Consider the following 24,266-nt stretch of genomic DNA (forward strand, 5'->3'; position numbering starts at 1 on the left):
GTTTTGTTCGATAATGTCCATTACTTATGTCTAAGTAGCTACTTTTGCTAGCATGTTTAGTGCACATGTCCAAACGCTCGCGCAGATGCAGGCAAACTTCAAAAAGTTATATAACAGGTCGAATAAACTGGTCAAACTAAGTAGAGAATCAATCTTCAGGATGTTGTTATCATAACTATCCAATAACGTTCCAACTGGAGAATTCCTTTGTGTCTCAGAAGTTGGAAAGCAAGACGATATCGTTTGGAACGCGCGTGACCAGGAACTGGCATTCTGCCAGACCAAATGACTGAAACACCTCCCATCTGGCCCCACATCACACTAGAGGCTTCATTCCATGTTCTACAGACTGTTGACATCTAGTGGAAGGCATAGGAAGTGCAAACATATCCATATCTTACAGGGCATTAAATAGGCGATGAGTTGAACATTGACCAGTCTCAGAATTCTCACTTCCTATTTGGATTTTTTCTCAGGTTTTTGCCTGCCATATGAGTTCTGTTATACTCACAGACATCATTCACACAGTTTTAGAAACTTCAGAGTGTTTTATATCCATTAGTAATAATAATATGCATATATTAGCATCTGGGACAGAGTAGGAGGCAGTTCACTATGGGCACGCAATTCATCCAAAAGTGAACATGCTGCCCCCTATCATAAAAAAAGTTAAATGTAAAAAAAAAATTATAATAATTATTGGCCAAACTTTGTGCCCTGGCTCATACCGTTTAGTCTCTATAACCTACTCACAGTTAACACAAGTAATCACTGCATTCGTATGCATTTCCCACACACTACTTTCTGGCAAGTGTTACAAGTTTTGTTCTTTTTGCAGTGCCTGCGCACTTAGAACTGCCTCCGCTTCTGCTCTGGTCGCGTATCCTCCTGATGCTGCAGCCGTTTATGCCAGCCAGGTCAAAGATGTTGTAGAACACTGCCACTGGCCATCTTCGAGTACTGCCTTGGACACTGTACTTGCACGCCATTTGGTCCAGCACATCCACGCCCACCTTCAAATGAAATACAAGTTTATTAATGGTATGCACTGGAATACAATACAGTACACCATATGCTACAATCAAATTCTTACTTGCAAATTCTATAGGCTACACAAAACAGTGCCAGTGTAAACACAAAGAATCAATGTAAACACAGCAAGAAAAAAAGATATACCTTCATTGCATTGTAGTGGGTAACTGTCTCATGCTTCTCCTTTTGGCAACAGTTGGGTGCATCGTGCTGATGAGGCAGACATTCTTTCATTGTTTACCCTGGTAAATGGTCAATGTGGCATTCTCACATTTCAGCACCTGTGTGCTGAACAGCTCCATCTGCTTCTGAGCAGAGGGGGGCAGCTCCTGTCTTGCCTTGTTTACTGTGCGCACCAGGCAGTTTTTTTTTGGAGAGCAGTGCTTTGGCGAGGTCAAGTGAGGTGAAGAAGTTGTCCGTAGTGATGTTTCTTCCCTTCTCCAGGTAAGGATCAACCATCTTCAGCACCATCTTTGACCAGGTCTCCGTGTCTCATGCTTTCTCAGGTATGACGCGCCGTTCAACATGTACTTGCTCTTCACATCTGCAGCCAGCCAAAACTTTATACCAAACTTTTCTGGTTTGTTTCCATTGTATTGAGTAAAGCGACAGCGTGCTTTTGTGGGGAACAGTTGCTCATCCACAGTGATGTCAGTACCGTGCTTGTAGCTGTTCTGAACAAATTTCACCCACACCTCGGAAACCAGTGCAAATTTGTCTTCTTGGAGACATCTGCCTCGAGTTTCTCTCTTGTCAAAATGCAGGAATCTCATGATGTCCCTGAATCGATTCTGGGACATGGTCCTTTGAAGAATGCATAGCCATAGTCAGCCGACCAGAAGCTCTCCAATGCCAAACTCTTTGCGCCTTGTGCACCACAGATAAACAAAATCGAAATGAAGGCTTTTTGTTCGACAACAGACATGTCCCACGAACTGTCCTCCTTTACTCTGTGTGCCTCAGCCACAGTGCAGTCCCTGATGTGGTTCAGCATCCCTGTCACACCCTGATCTGTTTCACCAGTCTATATACTTGTCTCCACTCCCCACTAGGTGTCTCTCATCTCCCCTCATTATCCCCAGTGTATTTATACCTGTGTTCTATGTTTGTCTGTTGCCAGTTCGTTTTGTTCGTCAAGCCTACCAGCGTTTTTCCCCTTGCTCCTTTGTTTTGTTCGTCAAGCCTACCAGCATTTCCCCCTTTTTCCTGTCTTGTCTATAGTTCCTGTTTTCTAGTTTTCCCGGTTTTGACCATTCTACCTGCCCTGACCCTGAGCCTGCCTGCCGTCCTGTACCTTGCCTCACCACACTGGATTATTGACTTCTGCCTGCCCTGCCCTGTCGTTTTGCCTGCCCCCTTTTCTAGGAATAAACTTTTGTTACTTCGACACGGAAGAGCAGAATGGAGTCGTGATCTGATTTGCCGAAGAGAGGGGGTCCGGAAGGGATAGCAATGGCACCTTTTGAAGTGTGTTGTTAGAACTTCGGTAGAGTTTTCCTCATATTTGCTTTGTTAAAGTCCCCAGCTACAATAAATGCCGTCTCGGGATATGTGGTTTCCAGTTTGCAAAAGGTCCAGTGTAGTTCCTTGAGGGCCGGCGTGGTATCAGCTTGAGGGGGAATATACAGGGCTGTGACTATAATCAAAGAGAATTCTCTTGGGAGGTAATACGGTCGACATTTGAATGTGAGGTATTTTAGGTTGGGTGAACAAAAGTACTTGAATTCCTGTACGCTATCACAATCACGCCATGAGTAGTTAATCGTAAAACATACACCACCGTCTTTCTTCTCCCCGGAGAATTCATTATTCCAGCTGGCTGTATGGACGGGGACAGTATATTCGGAGAGAGCCATGATTCTATGAAACAGAGTATGTTACAGTCCCTGATGTCTCTCTGGAAGGAGATCCTCACCCTGAGCTTGTCTACTTTATTGTCCAGGGACTGAACATTAGCGAGTAATATACTGGGAAGCGGTGGATGGTGTGCATGCCTCCTGAGTCGGGTTAGAAGTCCACTCCGAATACCTCTACTCCGCCGGCGGCATCTTAGAGCAGCTTCTGGGATAAGTTAAATTGCCTTGGGGGGAACCAACAAAGGATACAATTCGGGAAAGATGTATATCTGGTTGGAATGCTGGTGAGTTACGGCCGCTCTGATATCCAAAAGTTCTTTCCGTCATTATGTAATAACACAAATAACGTTCTGGGCTAATAATGTACGAAATGTGAGGCCGGTTAGATCTACTGCCAAATTCTCTAAAATGATGTTGGAGGCGGCTGAGGGTAGAGAAATGAACATTCAATTCTCTGGCAATGGCTCTGTTGAACATTCCTGCAGTCAGCATGCCAATTGCACACTCCCTCAACTTGACACATTTGTGGTTTTGTGTTGTGTGACAAAACTGCACATTTTAGAGTGGCCTTTTATTGTCCCCAGCACAAGGTGCACCTGTGTAATGTGTATTTATTATGGATCCCCATTAGCTGCTGCCAAGGTAGCAGCTACTCTTCCTGGGGTCCGGCAAAATTAAACAATTTGAAAAACATTACAATACATTCACTACAGAATTCACAACACACTAAGTGTGTGCCCTCAGGCCCATACTCCACTACACCATATCTACAATGCAAAATCCATGTGTACGTGTGTGTATAATGCATATGTTATCATGTGTTTGTCTGCATGTGTCTATGCCTATGTGTGTTACTTCACAGTCCCCGCTGTGAAGTAAGGTGTATTTCTACCTGCTTTTTAAATCTGATTCTACTGCTTGCATCAGTTACCTGATGTGGAATAGAGTTCCATGTAGTCATGGCTCTATATAGTAATGCGCGCCTCCCATAGTCTGTTCTGTACTTGGGGACTGTGAAGAGACCTCTGGTGACATGTCTTGTGGGGTATGCATGGGTGTCCGAGCTGTGTGCTAGTATTTTAAACAGACAGCTCGGTACATTCAACTTGTCAACACCTCTTACAAAAACAAGTAATGAGGAGGTCAATCTCTCTTCCACTTTGAGTCATGAGAGATTGACATGCATGTTATTAATGTTAGCTCTCCGTGTACTTTTATGGGCCAGCCGTGCTGCCCTGTTCTGAGCCAACTGCAATTTTCCCAAGTCCCTCTTTGTGGCACCTGACCACATGACTGAACAGTAGTCCAGGTGCGACAAAACCAGGGCCTTTAGGACCTGCCTTGTTGATAGTGTTGTTAAGAAGGCAGAGCAGTGCTTTATTATGGACAGACTTCTCCCCATCTTAGCTACTGTTGTATCAATATGTTTTGACCATGACAGTTTCCAATCCAGGGTTACTCCAAGCAGTTTAGTCCACAGTTTAGTTCCACATTATTCATTACGACATGTAGTTGAGATTTAGGGTTTAGTGAATGATTTGTCCCAAATACAATGCTATTAGTTTTGGAAATATTTAGGACTAACTTATTCCTTACTACCCATTCTGAAACTAACTGCAGCTCTTTGTTAAGTGTTTCAGTCATTTCAGTTGCTGAAGTAGCTGACATATATAGTGTTGAGTCATCTGCATACATAGACACACTGGCCTTATTCAAAGCCAGTGGCATGTCATTAGTAAAGATTGAAAAAAGCAAGGGGCCTAAACAGCTACCCTGGGGAATTCCAGCTTCTACCTGGATTATGTTGGAGAGGCTTCCATTACAGAACACCCTCTTTGTTCTGTTAGACAAAGCCATAACACATATATTTTTCCAGCAGCAGACTATGATCGATAATGTCAAAAGCTGCATTGAAGTCTAACAAGACAGCCCCCGCAATAATTTTATCTCAACCAATCATCAGTAACTTGTGTAAGTGCCGTGCTTGTTGAGTGTCCTTCCCGATATGCGTGCTGAAAGTCTGTTGTCAATTTGTTTACCATGAAATAGCATTGTATCTGGTCAAACACCATTTTCCCCGGTAGTTTACTAAGACAGACTGATTGGTCGACTTTTTGAGCCAGTATAGGGGTTTTTACTATCCTTGGGTAGCGGAATGACTTTAGCTTCCCTCCAGGCCTGAGGGCACACACTTTCTAGGCTTAAATTGAAGATGTGGCAAATAAGAGTGGCAATATTGTCCGCAATTATCCTCAGTAATTTTCCATTCATATTGTCGGAACCCGAAGACTTGTCATTGTTGACAGACAACAATAATTTTTCACTTCTTCCACACTGACTTTACGGAATTCAAAAATTATCGTCTTTCATAATTTGGTCAGATATATTTGGATGTGTAGTGTCAGCATTTTAATGCTGAAAGGGCATCCCTACGTTTTTGTTCTTTTACCCCCTTTTTCTCCACAATTTTGTGGTATCCAATTGGTAGTTACAGTCTTGTCTCATCGCTGCAACTCCCGTACGGACTCAGGAGAGGCGACGGTCGAGAGCCGTGCATCCTCCGAAACACAACCCAACCAAGCCGCACTGCTTCTTGACACAATGCCCACTTAACCCGGAAGCCAGACGCACCAATGTGTCGGAGGAAACGCCGTACACCTGGCGACCGTGTCAGCGTGCACTGTGCCAGGCCCGCCACAGGAGTCGCTAGTGCGCGATGGGACAAGGACATCCCTGCCGGCCAAATACTCCCCTAACCCGGACAACGCTGGGCCAACTGTGCGCCACACCATGGGTCTCCCAGTCGGCTGCAACAGAGCCTGGACTCTAGTGGAATCTCACCAGAATCTCTAGTGGCACAGCTACTTAGACCACTGCGCACCACTCGGGATACCCAAAGTTTGTTTATCTTGCCAATGAAAAAGTAATTCTCTCTATAGGAGAAAGCCCTGCCTCCAGCTTTTTGCTTAGAAATTCTAGGTTAGCAGTAAAACCTTGAAATCAGCCCTAGCCTATGATCATGATGCTTAATCAGCTTCTTGATATGACACGCCTGTCAGGTGGATAGATTATCTTGGCGAAGGAGAAATATTCACTAACTGGGATGTAAACAAATTTGTGCACAACATTTGAGAGTAATAAGCATTTTGTGCGTATGGAACATTTCTGGATATTTTATTTCAGCTCATGAAAAATGGTACCAACACTTTACATGTTGTGTTTATATTTCTGTTCAGCATAATTCCTTCTCGGAATTATCTATCCTGTCACCTTTTCCCTTCACTTGTGGACTTAAGTGCACAACACATCACCTGTCTGTGACTAGGCAAAAACAACTTTCCAAGCCAAACCTTCATATCATGACTGCTAACCGCTACACACAGCCTTAATCGTTGTCACCTTATAGTTACATACACCACATGACCAATAGTATGTGGCAGTGGAGGCTGGGGTTTCCAAAATTGAGGAGAATGTGAGACCCACGGTATAGGCGCTGAACACACAGAGATGTCAAAGTGTTTCAAAAATCGTCAAAGAGTAATTATTTTAACCTAAAGCATTTAATAAAGAAATGTATAGTACACTATTATGGGGAATGGGAATGAGAGGGCTAATTACACAGTGTTTGGAAGGGATCACAGCAATGACTGAATGAGGGAATGAGGCATGAGTTGAGGTGTTCAGAGGCTTGATTTCAGTGCAGGACAGGATTTGTCTGGGAAGACAAAAAACAATAACACAACACACTGCACAGTTAGACCAAAGAGCTAAGAATGAGTTAGTCCAAGCAAGTCAAATCATTTATGTGTAATAATGTAATTGTGTTTGTCTATGTGATTGACTCTCCATAAAGTAATGAGAGAAAATTGATAGAGCTACTCAGTGCTTGGAGAGGAAACATTCAATGTGCCAGTGGATGAGCGGACAGGGGTGAAAACCCTGTCAAACTGCAGCAACCTTATACTTGTTCATATTAATTATATTTAGACTAGATTAGGAAGGGCATTTCCTCTACCCAGACACAGAGACAACAACTGATAGACAATAGAACTCACAGGGCTGAGCTTGCTTTATGCAGGTTTGCATCATGCAGTTCTATGCAACTGTAGGCTTTATAAGAAATTCACTCACATCTGTCATCACTATTATGTTAATAATTTTGGATTGAAAACATAAAAGGTAGCCTAGCCAGCCCAATGTTGAATATAAACCAAATTTGATCACATTTTCTCCTAACACACAAATGGACTATAAATACATAACGTTACCAATTAGTTTACCCTGACCAATTGTACAGCGCACATAGGCTGTATGCAGCTGCTCTTATTAGTAGCCTAAAGTTGATTAAACTGAAAAATTGTCTCGTTTTCATCCCATACAGCATGTCAGATCTCTAATGTTTAGGTGTAGCCTAGGCTGCTGTAACATTTACAGTTGAAGTCGGAAGTCTACATACACTTAGGTTGGAGTCATTTAAACTTGTTATTCAACCACTCAACAAATTTCTTCTTAACAAACTATAGTTATGGCAAGTCGGTTAGAACATCTACTTTGTGCATGAACCAAGTAATTTTTCCAACAATTGTTCACAGACAGATAATTTCACTGTGCCTTTAAACAGCTTGGGCAATTCCAGAAAATGATGTCATGGCTTTAGAAGCTTCTGATAAGCTAATTGACAACATTTGAGTCAACTGGAGGTGTAACTGTGGATGTATTTCAAGGCTTACCTTCAAACTCAGTGCCTCTTTGCTTGATATCATAGGAAAATCAAAAGAAATCAGCCAAGACCTAGATCAGTAGGTCAGTAGACCATTGCTCTCATGAATACAGATTACAGACTAGAATCACTCACGTCATCCAATGTTGCATAGTTTGAAGCGGATATTCTCTTGCTTGCTAACCCCAATGTATTACAAAAGGGCCCATCTGCTTACCACTGTCATAGCTAAATTGGCTGCATCTGTATTTTTCACATATTTCAGATCATTTATGAAGATAAACTATTACACAGCAGATGAGGCATCATGTGTTCATATAATGTGCATACTTTTTATTCATTGTATGTGTTTTGTATGCAAAAATAAGTCATTTGGTTACTGCATTTGTCTTAATAGCATCAGTAAAATAAACTTCCATTAGGTTACAGATCCAGCAATCTGCTCTCAATCATCTTAAACTTGGTTATACTTTATAAAATGAAGCAAATTGTCACTCTTAACTAGTTCATTACAGAGCACACAATCAGCTGTGTTACAGTGGCTGGAATAAGCTTGTGATTTGTGTATGTTTGCTAACTTGAAGCTCATTTAAATTCTCTCTAGTATCCTTCTTTGAAATATTCATATTGTGATATTCATTCACTCCTGAACCCCAAATTAGCTTATTTGGTAACCCAGTTCTGGGTAAGTATTGGACAGAACACACGCTGGGTTATTATGACCCAGCCAGTTGATTTGCCTGAATAACGCAATATGTTGGGTTGTTTGGAGGACGCAAACATGGGTTAATTTAACCATCAGTTGTTGTTTTTTTGGTTGGCCCAGCAGCTGGGTATTTTTTAAGTAATCCCAACATTAGGAAATGCATTTAACATTTACAACAAATCAGATGAACCAAAATTACATTTACTCTCATGGGAGGCCAAAAATATCTGAAAACCACGCCCCTACTAAGCCACGCCTCTAGTCTTCATATCTGAATAACCAAGAATCAGTAACCCCGCAGTTTTTAAAGAAAACAACCCAAAATAAGTGACCCAACGGCAGCAACCCAGCCGTTATGTCAACCAAACAATCCAGCATTTTTGTGTATGGCAGCATACCATACTCAAAAAAATGTTGGGTTGTTTGGATGACCAAAATGCTGGGTTGCATGTATTGGGTCACTTAGTTGGGTTGCTTACTTTAAAGAGGGCAAGGTTGGGTTGTTGATGCTTGCTCATTGAGATATGACCCAGTGGATCAGATCAGATGACTGGAGGTGTGGCTTAGCAGATGTGTGGCTTTCATATAGTTATTTTTGGCTACCCGTGAGAGTAAATATCATTCCAATTGATTTGTTCTATTGTATTGTTATCACATGGTATAGTTGAACACTGGCTATTGTGTAGCTTTAATGAGGCTTGCACAAGTGTTCTTTAAAAGCCTGTACTAATCCAAAGTTGGCATAGTTACCACTTTGTAGTTACCACTTTGTTACAATATGTAAATAATAATGGTTAGGAACATTAGATAATGTAAAGAAATATTAAAGTGAGATTATTTTGTTGTTGCATTGTTCAAATTTAAGATGATGAACAGGGATGACATTTACTCTCACAGTTGGCCAAAAATAACTAATCTGAAAGCTACTGCCCTAATAAGACACACCTCAAAATAACCTAAGGATTACATAAAAAAATAAGCAGCTGCTGGAATATGGTGTAATTGCAGACTGCAATTTGGGGCTATTCTCGATGTGGGTGTTCCCTGATATCAGGAAACTCCAAATTTGTATTCATTTTTTTACCTTTATTTTAACAGGGAAGACATATTGAGACCTAGGTCTCTTTTACAAATGTGCCCTTTATATACAACATAAATAAACACATTATACTATATCTATCTATATATATATATATATACACTGCTCAAACAAATAAAGGGAACACTTAAACAACACAATGTAACTCCAAGTCAATCACACTTCTGTGAAATCAAACTGTCCACTTAGGAAGCAACACTGATTGACAATAAATTTCACATGCTGTTGTGCAAATGGAATAGACAAAAGGTGGAAATTATTTGTGGCCTGCTGGAGGTCATTTTGCAGGGCTCTGGCATTGCACCTCCTTGCAAAAAGGCGGAGGTAGCGGTCCTGCTGCTGGGTTGTTGCCCTCCTACGGCCTCCTCCACGTCTCCTGATGTACTGGCCTGTCTCCTGGTAGCGCCTCCATGCTCTGGACACTACGCTGACAGACACAGCAAACCTTTTTGCCACAGCTCGCATTGATGTGCCATCCTGGATGAACTGCACTACCTGAGCCACTTGTGTGAGTTGTAGACTCCGTCTCATGCTACCAATAGAGTGAGAGCACCGCCAGCATTCAAAAGTGACCAAAACATCCGCCAGGAAGCATAGGAACTGAGAAGTGGTCTGTGGTCACCACCTGCAGAATCACTCCTTTTTTGGGGGTGTCTTGCTAATTGCCTATAATTTCCACCTTTTGTCTATTCCATTTGCACAACAGTATGTGAAATTTATTGTCAATCAGTGTTGCTTCCTAAGTGGACAGTTTGATTTCACAGAAGTGTGATTGACTTGGAGTTACATTGTGTTGTTTAAGTGTTCCCTTTATTTTTTTGAGCAGTCTATATATAAAATACACATTAAAATACAAAAACACAGTCATGGGGAGTACAAATTAAACATTACAAATCACCCCAAAATACACTTGTATTCCTCCACAAATAAGTCCCCAATCAATTCTTTAAAATCCCCGAACACATTGACACCTGCCATTGGTCAGTTCCGGTGTTATGGTTTCTCGACACAGATGATTTGTTTACATAACAGGTTAGTATAACTAATGTGGCAGGTTAGGATCATTAACATGGCAGGTTAGGTGAATTAGCATTTCAGGTTAGGAAAAGGGTTAGGGTTAGCTACAATTGTCACAGGGGGCTCCCTAGGGGCGCAGGGTCTCGGTGCTACAGGCGTCACTACAGACCCTGGTTAAATTCCAGGCTGTATCACAACCGGCCATGATTGGGAGTCCCATAGGGCGGCACACAATTGGCCCAGCGTCGTCCGGGTTAGGGTTTGGCCGGGGTAGGCCATCATTGTAAATAAGAATTAGTTCTTAATTGACTTAATAGTTAAATAAAGGTTAAATCATTTTTTTAAGTAAAAACAATTTGTGCCCGACATGAAAGAAACAGCCACCGAACAATGACAAACATCAATATGTGTAACTTGATACTAAGAAATGCCCGATATCAGAAAACACCCTTAAAAAACCTCTCTTGGGTATGGGCAGTATTTTGACGTTTGGATAACAAACGTGCCCAAGGTAAACTACCTGTTACTCAGGCCCAGAAGCTAGGATATGCATATACATGATAGTATTGGATAGAAAACACTCTGAAGTTTCTATAACTGTTAAAATAATGTCTGTGAGTATAACAGAACTGATATGGCAGGCGAAAACCTGAGGAAAATCCATCCAGGAAAGTGGGATATTTTTGATGTGGGTACTTTTCTATTGAATGCCTATACAGTATGTATTTGGATAGGACCCAAATTGCAGTTCCTATGGCTTCCACTGGATGTCAACAGTCTTTAGACATTGTTTCAGGCTTCTATTCTGAAAAACGAGGAAGAATGAGAACATTCTTTCAGTGGACTCTAAATGAACCAGAGCTGTTTTGAGCGATGATTCGTTTTGAGCGATGATTGCGCGCCGTTCGTTGTTTTTCTTTTCTATTGCAGACACTATTGTCCGGTTGAAATATTATCAATTATATAGACAGACAACCTGAGGATTAATTATAAACATCGTTTGACATGTTTCAATGAACTTTACAGGTACTATTAGGATGTTTTTGTCTGCATGTCGTGACCGCCTTTGAGGCAGTGGATTACTGAACAAAACGTGACAACAAAACTTAGTTTTTGGGACATAAAGAGGGACTTTATCGAACAAAATGAACATTTATTGTGTAACATGGACTCTTGTTACTGCAAACATAGGAAGATCAAAGGTATGTGATTAATTCTATCGCTATTTCTGACTTTTGTAATTCCTTACTTGGTTGTAAAATGTTTGTATGCTTTTGTAAGCGGGGAGCTGTCCTCAGATAAATCGCATGGTATGCTTTCGCCGTAAAGCCTTTTTGAAATCTGACACAGCGGCTGGATTAACAAGAAGTTCATCTTTAAGCCGATGTATAACACTTGTATATTTTATGAATGTTTATTATGAGTATTTCTGTATTTTGAATTTGGCGCACTGCAATTTCCTCGGATGTTGGCCAGGTGGAACTCTACCGTCCCACCTGCCCATAAGAATTAACTGCGTTCTGCAATTACAGCCTTCTCAGCTGCTGGGTCAATCCAGCATGAAAGGGAATAAAGACCCAACTGATGGTTAAATTAACCCACGTTTGAGTAAACCCAACAAGTTGGATTATTCACACAACCCAACTGGCTGTGTCAAAATAACCCAGCAATTTTTACCCAGCGCTGGCTTACCAAATAACCCAATTTGAGTTGTTTTTAATCCATAATGTTTTTGAGTGCACTTAGTCTTCTTTCTCTTTTTCTTTCTTTCTTACTATCATACTGTATACAGTACTCTATACTCCTTTATTACCATGCTTCCCCTTTTCCCATTCTTCCTTACTGTAGCATACACAACTTTACCCCTAAAGTGGGGGAGAAAGACACGCAGAGAGCCATACGGCAGGCCTTTGACGTGTGGCAGACGGTGACCCCACTGACTTTCCAGGAGGTGGCCTACTCCGAGATCAAGAACGAGGGGAAGGAGGCCGACATCATGATCTTTTTCGCCTCTGGTTTCCATGGTGATAGCTCTCCCTTTGACGGGGAGGGGGGGTTCCTGGCCCATGCCTACTTCCCGGGCCCTGGGATCGGAGGGGACACTCACTTTGATTCGGACGAGCCCTGGACACTAGGCAACGCTAATCATGATGGTAAGTAATACTGACTACTTTAGTTTGTTCAGGTGTAGTGTTGAACCCTTGTATTTGAATGGATTATTAAATGTAGAATGGGTTTTACAAACTGGTTTATGCCACCGTAACTCTTTTTTCAAAGTGCTACTTTGCTTCTATATACACTGAATGAAAATATAAATGCAACATGTAAAGTGTTGGTCCCGTGTTTCATGAGCAAAAATAAAAGATCCCAGACATTTTCCATACGCTAAAAAAGCTTATTTCTCTCAAATGTTGTGCATAAATTAATTTATGAATGCCCTGTTAGTGAGCATTTCTCCTTTGCAAGATTATCCATCCACCTTACAGATGTGGCATATGAAGAAACTGATTAAACAGCATGATGATTACACAGGTGCACCTTGTGCTGGGGACACTTAATGTCCACTCTAAAATGTACAGTTTTGTCACACAACAAAATGCTATAGATGTCTCATGTTTTGAGAGAGAGTGCAATTGGCATGCTGACTGCAGGAATGTCCACCAGAGCTGTTGCCAGATAATTTAATGTCAATTTCTCTACCATAAGCTGCCTCCATCCTCGTTTTAGAGAACTTGGCAGTACGTCCAATGGTGGTCACAACAGCTACTGACTGGTTTTCTGATTCACCCCCATACCTTTTTTTAAGGTATCTGTAGCCAACAGATGCATATCTGTGTTCCCAGTCATGTGAAATCCATAGATTAGGGTCTAATGCATTTATCTCAATTGACTGATTTCCATATATGAACTGTAACTCTGTGAAATTGTTGCATGTTGCATTTATATTTTTGTTCAGGTTGTTGGTTAACAAGTGTTGGCCTACTCAAAAGCTGCCAAAGAATAGTGCATACCAGGATGAAGAAACCTCTTTCATTGGCTGATGGTCGTTGCTGAATGATTCAATGATCAATGATCAATAGTTGAATACCAGTGAGCTCTTGATAAGTGTGTGTGTGTGCCATCTGAGTGACATAGCACTGGACAATATGAAAAAGTAAGGGGGATACTCCAGGCTCATTATTCAAAATAGCAGTGTCCAAAATGTATCAGTGAAACAATGCTGCAAAAATACATAGGAAGTACGAATTGACCCCCAATGATTGAATGAACAAGTAGGCCTATATAAAATATTAAGGCATGGGAATGGAAGGATTACACCCACTGACAGAATCCAGTGCATGAAGCTGAAAATGAAAAGACATTCAGCAACTCTTGGTAGCCCAATGCGCGTTTGCTTGAAAAAGCTGTATTTTATTCTTTAAACCAATGCATCCTTTATTTTAAGCAAATGTCCGTTGTGCAACTAAGAGATGTTGAATACCTTTTCATCTTCATTTCAATCTCAACGGGACTGCCCAATGAAAAAGGACACTTATGTCAAATAGTCAAATCAATTATAATGGTGATGAAAAAAACTACTACCAGCTCCCACTCAGAAGTTGAGATATTATTAAGTGTTTTAAATTATAATTCGGATCTATTTACAAAGGGGAGATGTCTAATGAACAAATTACCACGGTATCTCTGTGAAGCTGACATTTTCTTACACACTTTTTAGACTCTCACAGATAAATAAAACAAACACATTTAGTCTAATTCACGTGGTAAAACTTTTGCAGCATGGTTTCACTGATTCAGAGGGGTTGGGTTAAATGCGGAAGACACATTTCAGTTGAAGGCATTCAGTTGTACAACTGACTAGGCCTCCCCCTTTCCTTTCCCTTTCCCTTCACTGATACATTTACCACTGTTATTTTGAATGACGGACCTACAGTATCCCCCTTACTTGTTCATATGGTCCAATGCAATGTTTTTTCTCCAGGTAATGACCTTTTCTTGGTGGCGGTACATGAGCTTGGGCACGCCCTGGGACTGGAGCATTCGAATGACCCCAGTGCCATAATGGCTCCCTTCTACCAGTACATGGAGACACACAACTTCAAACTGCCCCTCGATGACCTCCAGGGTATCCAGAAAATATACGGTACTTTGTCACTTATATATTTTTTACACTACTTAGCCAAGCTAAGCCGAGCTGTACTGGGCTGGCCTGGTTACTCATCCACCAGTCACTGGAACATTGTTGAAAAGTTCAATGTTAAAAGAAACAAGTTTACATACACCTTAGCCAAATACATTTAAACTCATTTAAAAAAATTCACAATTCCTGACATTTAATCAGAGTAAAAATTCCCTGTCTTAGGTCAGTTAGAATCACCACTTTATTTTAAGAATGTGAAAAGTCAGAATAATAGGAGAGAGAATTATTTATTTCAGCTTTTATTTATTTCATCACATTCCCAGTGGGTCAGAAGTTTACATACACTCAATTAGTATTTGGTAGCATTGCCTTTAAATTGTTTAACTTGAGTCAAAAGTATTGGGTAGCCTTCTACAAGCTTCCCACAATCAGGTGAATTTTGGCCCATTCCTCCTGGTGAAACTGAGTCAGGTTTGTAGGCCTCCTTGCTCGCACACACTTTTTCAGTTCTGCCCACACATTTTCTATAGGACTGAGGTCAGGGATTTGTCATGGCCACTCTAATACCTTGGCTTTGTTGTCCTTAATAAGCCATTTTGACACAACTTTGGAAGTATGCTTGGGGTCATTGTCCATTTGGAAGACCCATTTGCGACCAAGCTTTAATTAACTTCCTGACTGTTGTCTCGAGATGGTACTTCAATATATCCACCAAATTTTCCTCCCTCTTGATGCCATCTATTTTGTGAAGTGCACCAGCCCCTCCTGCAGCAAAGCACCAAAAAGTACGATCTTTGTAGTCTGGCTTTTTTATGGCGGTTTTGGAGCAGTGGCTTCTTCCTTGCTGAGCGGCCTTTCAGGTTATTTCGATATAGGACTTGTTTTACTGTGGATATAGATACTTTTGTACCTGTTTCCTCCAGCATCTTCACAAGGGCCTTTGCTGTTGTTCTGTGATTGATTTGCACTTTTCGCACCAAAGTACGTTCATCTCTAGGAGACAGAACGTGTCTCCTTCCTGAGCGGTATGACGGCTGTGTGGTCCCATGGTGTTTATACTTGCGTACTATTGTTTGTACAGATGAACGTGGTACCTTCAGGCGTTTGGAAATTGCTCCCAAGGATGAACCAGACTGGATGTCTGCAATTCTTTTTCTGAGGTCTTGGCTGATTTCTTTTGATTTTCCCATGATGTCATGCAAAGACGCACTGAGTTTGAAGGTAGGCCTTGAAATAAATCCACAGGTACACCTCCAATTGACTCAAATGGAGGTCAATTAGCCTATCAAAAGCTTCTAAAGCCATGACATCATTTTCTGGAATTTTCCAAGCTGTTTAAAGGCACAGTCAACTTAGTGTATGTAAACTTCTGACCCACTGGAATTGTGATACAGTGAATTATAAGTGAAATAATCTGTCTGAAAAACAATTGTTGGAAAAATTACTTGTGTCATGCACAAAGTAGATGTTCTAACCGACTTGCCAAAACTATAGTTTGTTAACAAGAAATTTGTGGAGTGGTTGAAAAACGAGTTTTAATGACTCCAACCTAAGTGTATGTAAACTTCTGACTTCAACTTGATCTAAAAAGATTGGTGGGAAGAAATGAAACAAAATCACAAAAGTAGTGCACTGGGCCTTTACCAATCCTGTATTAGCGGTTCGATATGGCCATCTGTAGCGTGCCAAAAACTAAATCCAGCGCCACGCGGGAATTGGGAATTAGGTGGGGAACCTTCTTTTTAGGTGACCATCCGAAACTAAAAGTGGTTTTATTGCTATTAAAATATAGGTTGTGATAGCTGTAAGCCTAATTGTTATTTTCATTTATTCACCCAGTAGGCTAGTATAATTTTGGTTTCATGTAGGCCTATTGGTATGAAAATAGACAACTGAACAACTTGCTATTTAGAGCATTTCCCCAAAATACATGTCTTGTTTTTGTCTTCAAAGACAATAACAATTGTAGGCTATAACAAATGTGCCATTGTCATGCAGTGACAGAATGATAATTGAGATAATGCAAATAATTAATGATTACCTAGGTGGGGTAACTTTAACTTTTTGCTGTAGGCCTACATCATCATCCTCTGCCTGCATCCCTACCTGTAGTATAATGTATTTCCACCTCTCACTCTATCAGTCTTGCTTGTCCATCTTCCTGAATTAAAATTAGATATTCTAACAGATCAATCTAGCTGGCAAAACATAATTAAATATTACTAAGTTGGCCTCAGAGTGGCGCAGCGGTCTAAGGCACTGCATCGCAGTGCTAGAGGCGTCACAGGTTCGATACCGGGCTGTATCACAACCGGCTGTGATCGGGAGTCCCATAGGGCGGCGCACAATTGGCACAGCTTTGTCCAGGTTAGGGGGGTGTTTGGCCAGGGAGGCTTTACTTGGCTCATTGCGCTCAAGCGACTCCTTGTGGCGGGCCGGGCGCTTGCAGGCTGACTGCGGTCGTCAGTTGAATGATGTTTCCTCCAACGCATTGGTGCGGGTGGCTTCCGGGTTATGAGGGTGGGTGTTAAGAAGCGCGGTTTGGCGGGTCATGTTTTGGAGGACGCATGACTCAACCTTCACCTCCTGCGCCCGTTGGGGAGTTCCAGAGATGAGACAAGTTCGAAATAAAATAATAATAATATATATATATATATATATATTGCTATTTAGTTAGTTATTTAGCTATAGGGTAGATGTAGGGCTGTTTTATATTTTATAATATACAGTATATCACAAAAGTGAGTACACCCCTCACATTTTTGTAAATATTTGAGTATATCTTTTCATGTGACAACACTGAAGAAATGACACGCAAAATTTGAAATTGTGTGTTTTACATTGGAAAAAAGTAGCAACTCAGAGCTAGAAAATTGTAAATCATACAATACAGTTGAGGAACAATGGGAAAGTAATTCTGCTTTGAAAGTTAAACTTGTAACCCCACTTTTTAGAAAATGGTTTGGCACAACTACTGGAGAGCTCTTCTTCGTCCACACCCTCTTAAGCCTTAGCCCCACCCATCTCTTTAAGGATTCACATGTGAGGCCATGTGCTATACAGAGTGAATACGGTAGTGTAGTAAAACCAACCAAAGATTTCAAAGGCTGGTTTATACTACGTCTATCGTCATGTCTGTAGACAATTGTCGCAGTGACATCATGAACATGCTATTGTTGTCCCACATCAAACTTGTCGTTGTCGTTATGAAAAAATATAAACACAAAAATGACAGGCTGCATGACATCAGCATACCTGGTGTGTTTTAACACCAATAAATCCATTCGTTTAAAAATGAATTTAGTAGATGTCAATCTAACAAACCAGGAAACTAAAACAATGTTTTGGTTCGTTTCTAGCTTGTTAACGTTACGTTAGCTGGCTAGCCAGTTCAAATAAAGACCATATCATATAGCAGACAACGTCTTACCTTTAGCTAATTTGTAGTCGTTATTTCAGAAAAATAAACTCGTAAATAATCCTCTTGTTTTAAGTTAATGGCAAGCTAATTACAGAAAATAGCTTATGGTTGTGATTGTGACAAAATAAAAGCAGGGCATTCCACCAGAGAATGTTAGAACTTGGACACTATCCTAATCTGATTTTGGTGCAGGTCATGTTGTTCTTCACGTTACAGTCTCTGGTAAACAAACACTATAGCAAATAAAAGCAAAGCTTATTTGTTACATGCACATGATACAGAAGGTGTAAACGGCAGAGTGAAATGGTTACTTGCACAGTGGAGTCTTTGTTTAGACATGTAGCTAGCTAGCTAATCAATGAATCATAATCCCAACTCATAATGTTACTACCCTGCATGATGGATGAGCGCTTCTCCCTCTCTGTCACGGATGCCATGGTTGCCCTTAGTTTGAAGATATAATCCAGAGACGTGTTTTATACCACAGCCTTCTTCTGTGTATTCTCTTTTTGACAACCTCGGCATTGTTTGCAATCAAACACCAGAATTTCCAAAAAACACATTTTGATAAAAAATAAATGTTTACGTTCAAATGCCACTCCTGTGAAATAGTGACGTGCGATATACGCCTAGTTTCCTGAAACGAGTCACATTCTCAAAGCAGTCTCGTTGATACAAAATTATTCAATATTCTCTGAGCCAACTCTCTGAGCCAACAATGTTTCAATATTCTCAGAAACCTTGTTGATGCAATGCTTCAACATTCATAGAATGTTTCCCTTCCCTGGCAAATAATACATTTACATTTAAGTCATTTAGCAGACGCTCTTATCCAGAGCGACTTACAAATTGGTGCGTTCACCTTATGACATCCAGTGGAACAGCCACTTTACAAACAGTGCATCTAAATCTTTTAAGGGGGGGGGGGGTCAGAAGGATTACTTTATCCTATCCTAGGATACAAATAGGATACAAATAGGATACAAATACAAAAATGAGCTGGGCGCACACATTATAAGGAACATCTCTGAATGCAGAACAACAATTTTGGTGCGAAGCGCACGAGACAATGACACTGTATGTGCCGTTCCACAAGGGTGACTTCATATAGCCTATAGCAGGGTGTCTGCAACCTTTTTCATAGTGACAATTTACAAGTGATCCTACAATTTCTAAAGATCTGCGTGCCAGTTATGAATTTCATATAGGCATTGTAGGCTACTCAACTGTGCCCAGAAAATGGCTAACTTAGTAACAAACTGAATAGCCTAATTCTAGCTGGCTACTAGACAGAGACGCTGTCCATTCAGTCACACCCCACAGAGCTCCACTATGCCTACCTGTACTAAGGCGCCTTTGTGTGTAGATGTTTGTTTTTATGAGTCCTTGTCGATTATAGGCTATTTGGGGCTATTTTCTCTTAAACCATAAGTCTATTTACTAGAAACACATGAACAACATGGACACAAAAAATATATGAATACAACAAAGTCATTTAGGTATAAATTACATGTAAACATAAAACATCGCAACACTAAAAACTTCCCCCACGAATGATGCACAAAAATTCAAGCTCAAACGGGACAGGAGATAAGCTTTTTCAAAGTCTGGATTTTCAGTTGATTGGGCCAATCAATGTAATTTTGTACATGCCGGCTTTCTATGACAAGAGAGCCGGCATGTAATATCGTGTGTGACTAACGTACGTACAAACAGACTGAGACAGATCAATAGTCCCCCCTCCGATTTCATTGTGGAGGATACAAATTGGTGTTAATATACTGTTATTACAGCAGGAACTAGACTAAATTAGAGGATAGAGAGATCTAGGAATGACGAGAGCTTTTTGAAAGCCTGTTCTTATGAGTGTGCCTCTGTGTGCAGGTGTCCCTACAGCCATGCTGGAGCCTACACGGCCACTGCCCACCTTGCCCGCTCGCCGAACCCACCCCACCTCAGAGAGGAAACACGACCGTCAGTCCCGCCCGCCACGTCCGCCCTCCGGTGACAGGCCCTATTTCCCCAATGGCAAACCCAACATCTGTGATGGCAACTTCAACACCGTGGCCTTCTTCAGACGCGAGATGTTTGTCTTCAAGGTGAGACCAACGATGTATATAAACCCTTGATTGATGATGCCATGTATTGGCCAATGAGAGACTTTGAATCCACTGGTCGGCCATATTGGCACTGCTCATAAAAGCAGTCATCCATAGAAATTAATGTATTTCATTTAAATGTTTCAAGGACAAAAATGTGTATATATTTTTTCATTTTTATGTTTAGCTCATTTAAAAGTATGCTTTAAGGTGTCTAATAAAATAAACGTGGCAAAAACAAATGTAGAAATTTTTAACTGCATTTCTATAGCTTTAAAAATATTTTTTACACTGCTGGGGGAGTGCTAAGATGGAGGCGCGGTGACTTAAACAGCGCCCCCTGTCATGTAGTGTATATATAAATCATTGGGTGAGGAGACTGCCTTTATAAAGCGAACACTTTACAAAGTGTAACATTAAGTCTGTGTAGTGTAGGACAATCCTTTTATAATTTGAGGCAGCAGGTAGCCTAGCAGTTAGAGCGTTGGGATAGTAAGAAAAGGTTGATTGTTTGAGCCGGTAAAGTAGCAATATCTACCGTTCTTCCCTTGAGCAAGGCAGTTAACCCCAACAACAACTGCTCCCTGGGCGCCGATGATGTCGATTAAGGCATCTCGGATTCAGAGGGGTTGGGTTAAATGCAGAAGACACATTTCGTTTGAATGCATTCGGTTGTGAAACTGACTACGTTTTCCCTTTCCCAAAATAAACACTTTTGGAGTATTGAATTTAACACAATAGGAGTTGCTTTCATTTTGCCTTGTTCCCAACTCAAAAATTGTCAGTGCCATTTTCCTCCAAGAGTGGTTAAATATCTCCAGCACATTCAATTTGTTCTTCAGTTCACGTGCCTTGGTTGGTAGTGGTAATAGAGTGTTTTATTTTACCGGACTCACATAAGATGACAACAACACCTTATTCAATCAAAACCATATTGATATTTGACTTAAGGGTTTCAGCAATGCTGAAGAGCTTCTCACACTGTAGGGAGCTCTTAGGTTTTGTCAGGGTACCGACAACGTTCCAAAGTATTGGTTCTCTGGTTATTACATATACAGTAGTATGAGTTTGTATTCTAGTATTTCTCTCATGGTCGGGTGTAGAACATCCCTCTTCAGATCACTTTTTACAGTAATAAGCTTATCTGTAGCTGGTGTCGCACTCAATTGGCCTTCACTCCATCACCAAGTTAGTCACCAGATAATGTGCTTTAATGAAGGTAAACTTGCATTGGTACTTGTCTTTTTTCATTTCATACTGAGCAGTGCGTAGAGTAGACAAACCCTGTTTGATGTATTTGATCTTTGCCTAAATGTCTTAAAAAGGTCACTCCTCCGCTATCTGATGAATTATCAGCAACCATCACTCCTGTGTTCCAATGGCACTTTGTGAAAGCTAATACAAGTTCATCATTTTAAAAGGGCAATTGATCAATACAAAAACCTTTTGCAATTATGTTAGCACAGCTGAAAACTGTTCTTCTGGTTAAAAAAGCAATACAACTGGCCTTCTTTAGACTAGTTGATCATCTGGAGCATCAGCATTTGTGGGTTCGATTACAGGCTCAAAATGGCCAGAAACAAATACCTTTCTTCTGAAACTCATCAATTCAATAATTTGTCTTGCCCACTCATTATATATATACACACTGCTCAAAAAAATAAAGGGAACACTTAAACAACACAATGTAACTCCAAGTCAATCACACTTCTGTGAAATCAAACTGTTCACTTAGGAAGAAACACTGATTGACAATACATTTCACATGCTGTTGTGCAAATGGAATAGACAAAAGGTGGAAATTATAGGCAATTAGCAAGACACCCCCCAAAACAGAAGTGATTCTGCAGGTGGTGACCACAGACCACTTCTCAGTTCCTATGCTTCCTGGCTGATGTTTTGGTCACTTTTGAATGCTGGCGGTGCTCTCACTCTAGTGGTAGCATGAGACGGAGTCTACAACCCACACAAGTGGCTCAGGTAGTGCAGTTCATACAGGATGGCACATCAATGCGAACTGGGGCAAAAAGGTTTGCTGTGTCTGTCAGCGTAGTGTCCAGAGCATGCAGGCGCTACCAGGAGACAGGCCAGTACATCAGGAGACGTGGAGGAGGCCGTAGGAGGGCAACAACCCAGCAGCAGGACCGGTACCTCCGCCTTAGTGCAAGGAGGTGCACTGCCAGAGCCCTGCAAAATTACCTCCAGCAGGCCACAAATGTGCATGTGTCAGCATATGGTCTCACAAGGGGTCTGAGGATCTCATCTCGGTACCTAATGGCAGTCAGGCTACCTCTGGCGAGCACATGGAGGGCTGTGCGGCCCCACAAAGCAATGCCACCCCACACCATGACTGACCCATCGCCAAACCGGTCATGCTGGAGGATGTTGCAGGCAGCAGAACGTTCTCCACGGCGTCTCCAGACTCTGTCACGTCTGTCACATGTGCCCATGTGCTCAGTGTGAACCTGCTTTCATCTGTGAAGAGCACAGGGCGCCAGTGGCGAATTTGCCAATCTTGGTGTTCTATGGCAAATGCCAAACGTCCTGCACGGTGTCGGGCTGTAAGCACAACCCCGACCTGTGGACGTCGGGCCCTCATACCACCCTCATGGAGTCTGTTTCTGACCGTTTGAGCAGACACATGCACATTTGTGGCCTGCTGGAGGTCATTTTGCAGGGCTCTGGCAGTGCACCTCCTTGCACTAAGGCGGAGGTACCGGTCCTGCTGCTGGGTTGTTGCCCTCCTACGGCCTCCTCCACGTCTCCTGATGTACTGGCCTGTCTCCTGGTAGCGCCTGCATGCTCTGGACACTACGCTGACAGACACAGCAAACCTTTTTGCCACAGCTCGCATTGATGTGCCATCCTGGATGAACTGCACTACCTGAGCCACTTGTGTGGGTTGTAGACTCCGTCTCATGCTACCACTAGAGTGAGAGCACCGACAGCATTCAAAAGTGACCAAAACATCAGCCAGGAAGCATAGGAAGAGAAGTGGTCTGTGGTCACCACCTGCAGAATCACTCCTGTTTTGGGGGGTGTCTTGCTAATTGCCTATAATTTCCACCTTTTGTCTATTCCATTTGCACAACAGCATGTGAAATTTATTGTCAATCAGTGTTGCTTCCTAAGTGGACAGTTTGATTTCACAGAAGTGTAATTGACTTGGAGTTACATTGTGTTGTTTAAGTGTTCCCTTTATTTTTTTGAGCAGTGTATATATATATATGAAAAATAAAACACTAATATATTTTGATTAGATAAGAATTCAACCCCCTGAGTCAATACATGTCAGAATCACCTTTGGCAGCGATTACAGAGTCTGTCTGGGTAAGTCGCTAAGAGTCTGGATTGTGCAACATTTAAATTTGACCATTATTATTTCCAACTCTGTCAAATTGGTTGTTGATGTTTGCTAGACAACCATTTTCATGTCTTGCCATAGGAAGAGTCTTGGTGGTTCCAAACTTCTTCCATTTAAGAATGATGGAGGCCGCTATGTTCTTGGGGATCTTCAATGGTGCAGAAATGTTTTAGTACCTTTCCCCAGATCTGTGCCTCGACACAATCCTGTCTCGGAGCTCTACGGACAATTCCTTCAACCTCATGGCTTGGTTTTTGCTCTGACGTGCACTGTCAACTGTGGGACCTTATATAGACAGGTGAATGCTTTTCCAAATCATGTCCAATCAATTTAATTTAACACAAGTAGACTCCAATCAAGTTGTAGAAACATCTCAAGGATGATCAATGGAAACAGGATACACCTGACCTCAGTTTCAGGTCTCATAGCAAAAGATCTAAATACTTATGCAAATAAGGCATTTCTGTAAATAAATTTGCCAAAATGTTTAAAAAAAGGGGTTTCACTTCGTCATTATGGGGTATTGTGTGTAGATTGCTGAGGATTTTTGTATTTTTTAAAATCCATTTTAGAATAAGGCTGTAATGTAACAAAATGTAGAAAAAGTCACGGGGTCTGAATACTTTCCGAAAGCACTGTAGATACCCTGCAATAAGGCCTCTGCTATGCAAATCATTTGTGTCTGTTTGAGGGGTAAGTGTGGGTATTTGCATGTGGGTAGCAGTCAGTGGGGAGTTTGCTCAGCCGTGCCCTAGATTTACTGGAGCCAAATGATAATGAGCTGTGATTGATGTGAGCTCTTTCCTCTCTT

The 24,266-nt window shown here is 41.4% G+C and overlaps 1 protein-coding gene across 2 annotated transcripts in view; it reads left to right on the top strand.

Moving 5' to 3' along the window:
* Positions 1-24,266, top strand: part of mmp24 (matrix metallopeptidase 24) — a 98,696-nt gene that overhangs the window by 58,784 nt on the left and 15,646 nt on the right. Inside the window, exons 4-6 of one of the 2 annotated variants that reach the window (XM_055907661.1) lie at positions 12,279-12,583; positions 14,413-14,574; positions 19,889-20,091. In XM_055907661.1, the coding sequence (XP_055763636.1) occupies positions 12,279-12,583; positions 14,413-14,574; positions 19,889-20,091 (670 nt within the window). Of the gene's footprint in view, positions 1-12,278; positions 12,584-14,412; positions 14,575-19,876; positions 20,092-24,266 lie in introns of both variants that reach the window. The other variant, XM_055907653.1, reaches the window with a different exon arrangement.

The sequence above is a fragment of the Salvelinus fontinalis genome, chromosome 3 (genome assembly GCF_029448725.1).
Source record: "Salvelinus fontinalis isolate EN_2023a chromosome 3, ASM2944872v1, whole genome shotgun sequence".
NCBI classification, from domain to species: domain Eukaryota; kingdom Metazoa; phylum Chordata; class Actinopteri; order Salmoniformes; family Salmonidae; genus Salvelinus; species Salvelinus fontinalis.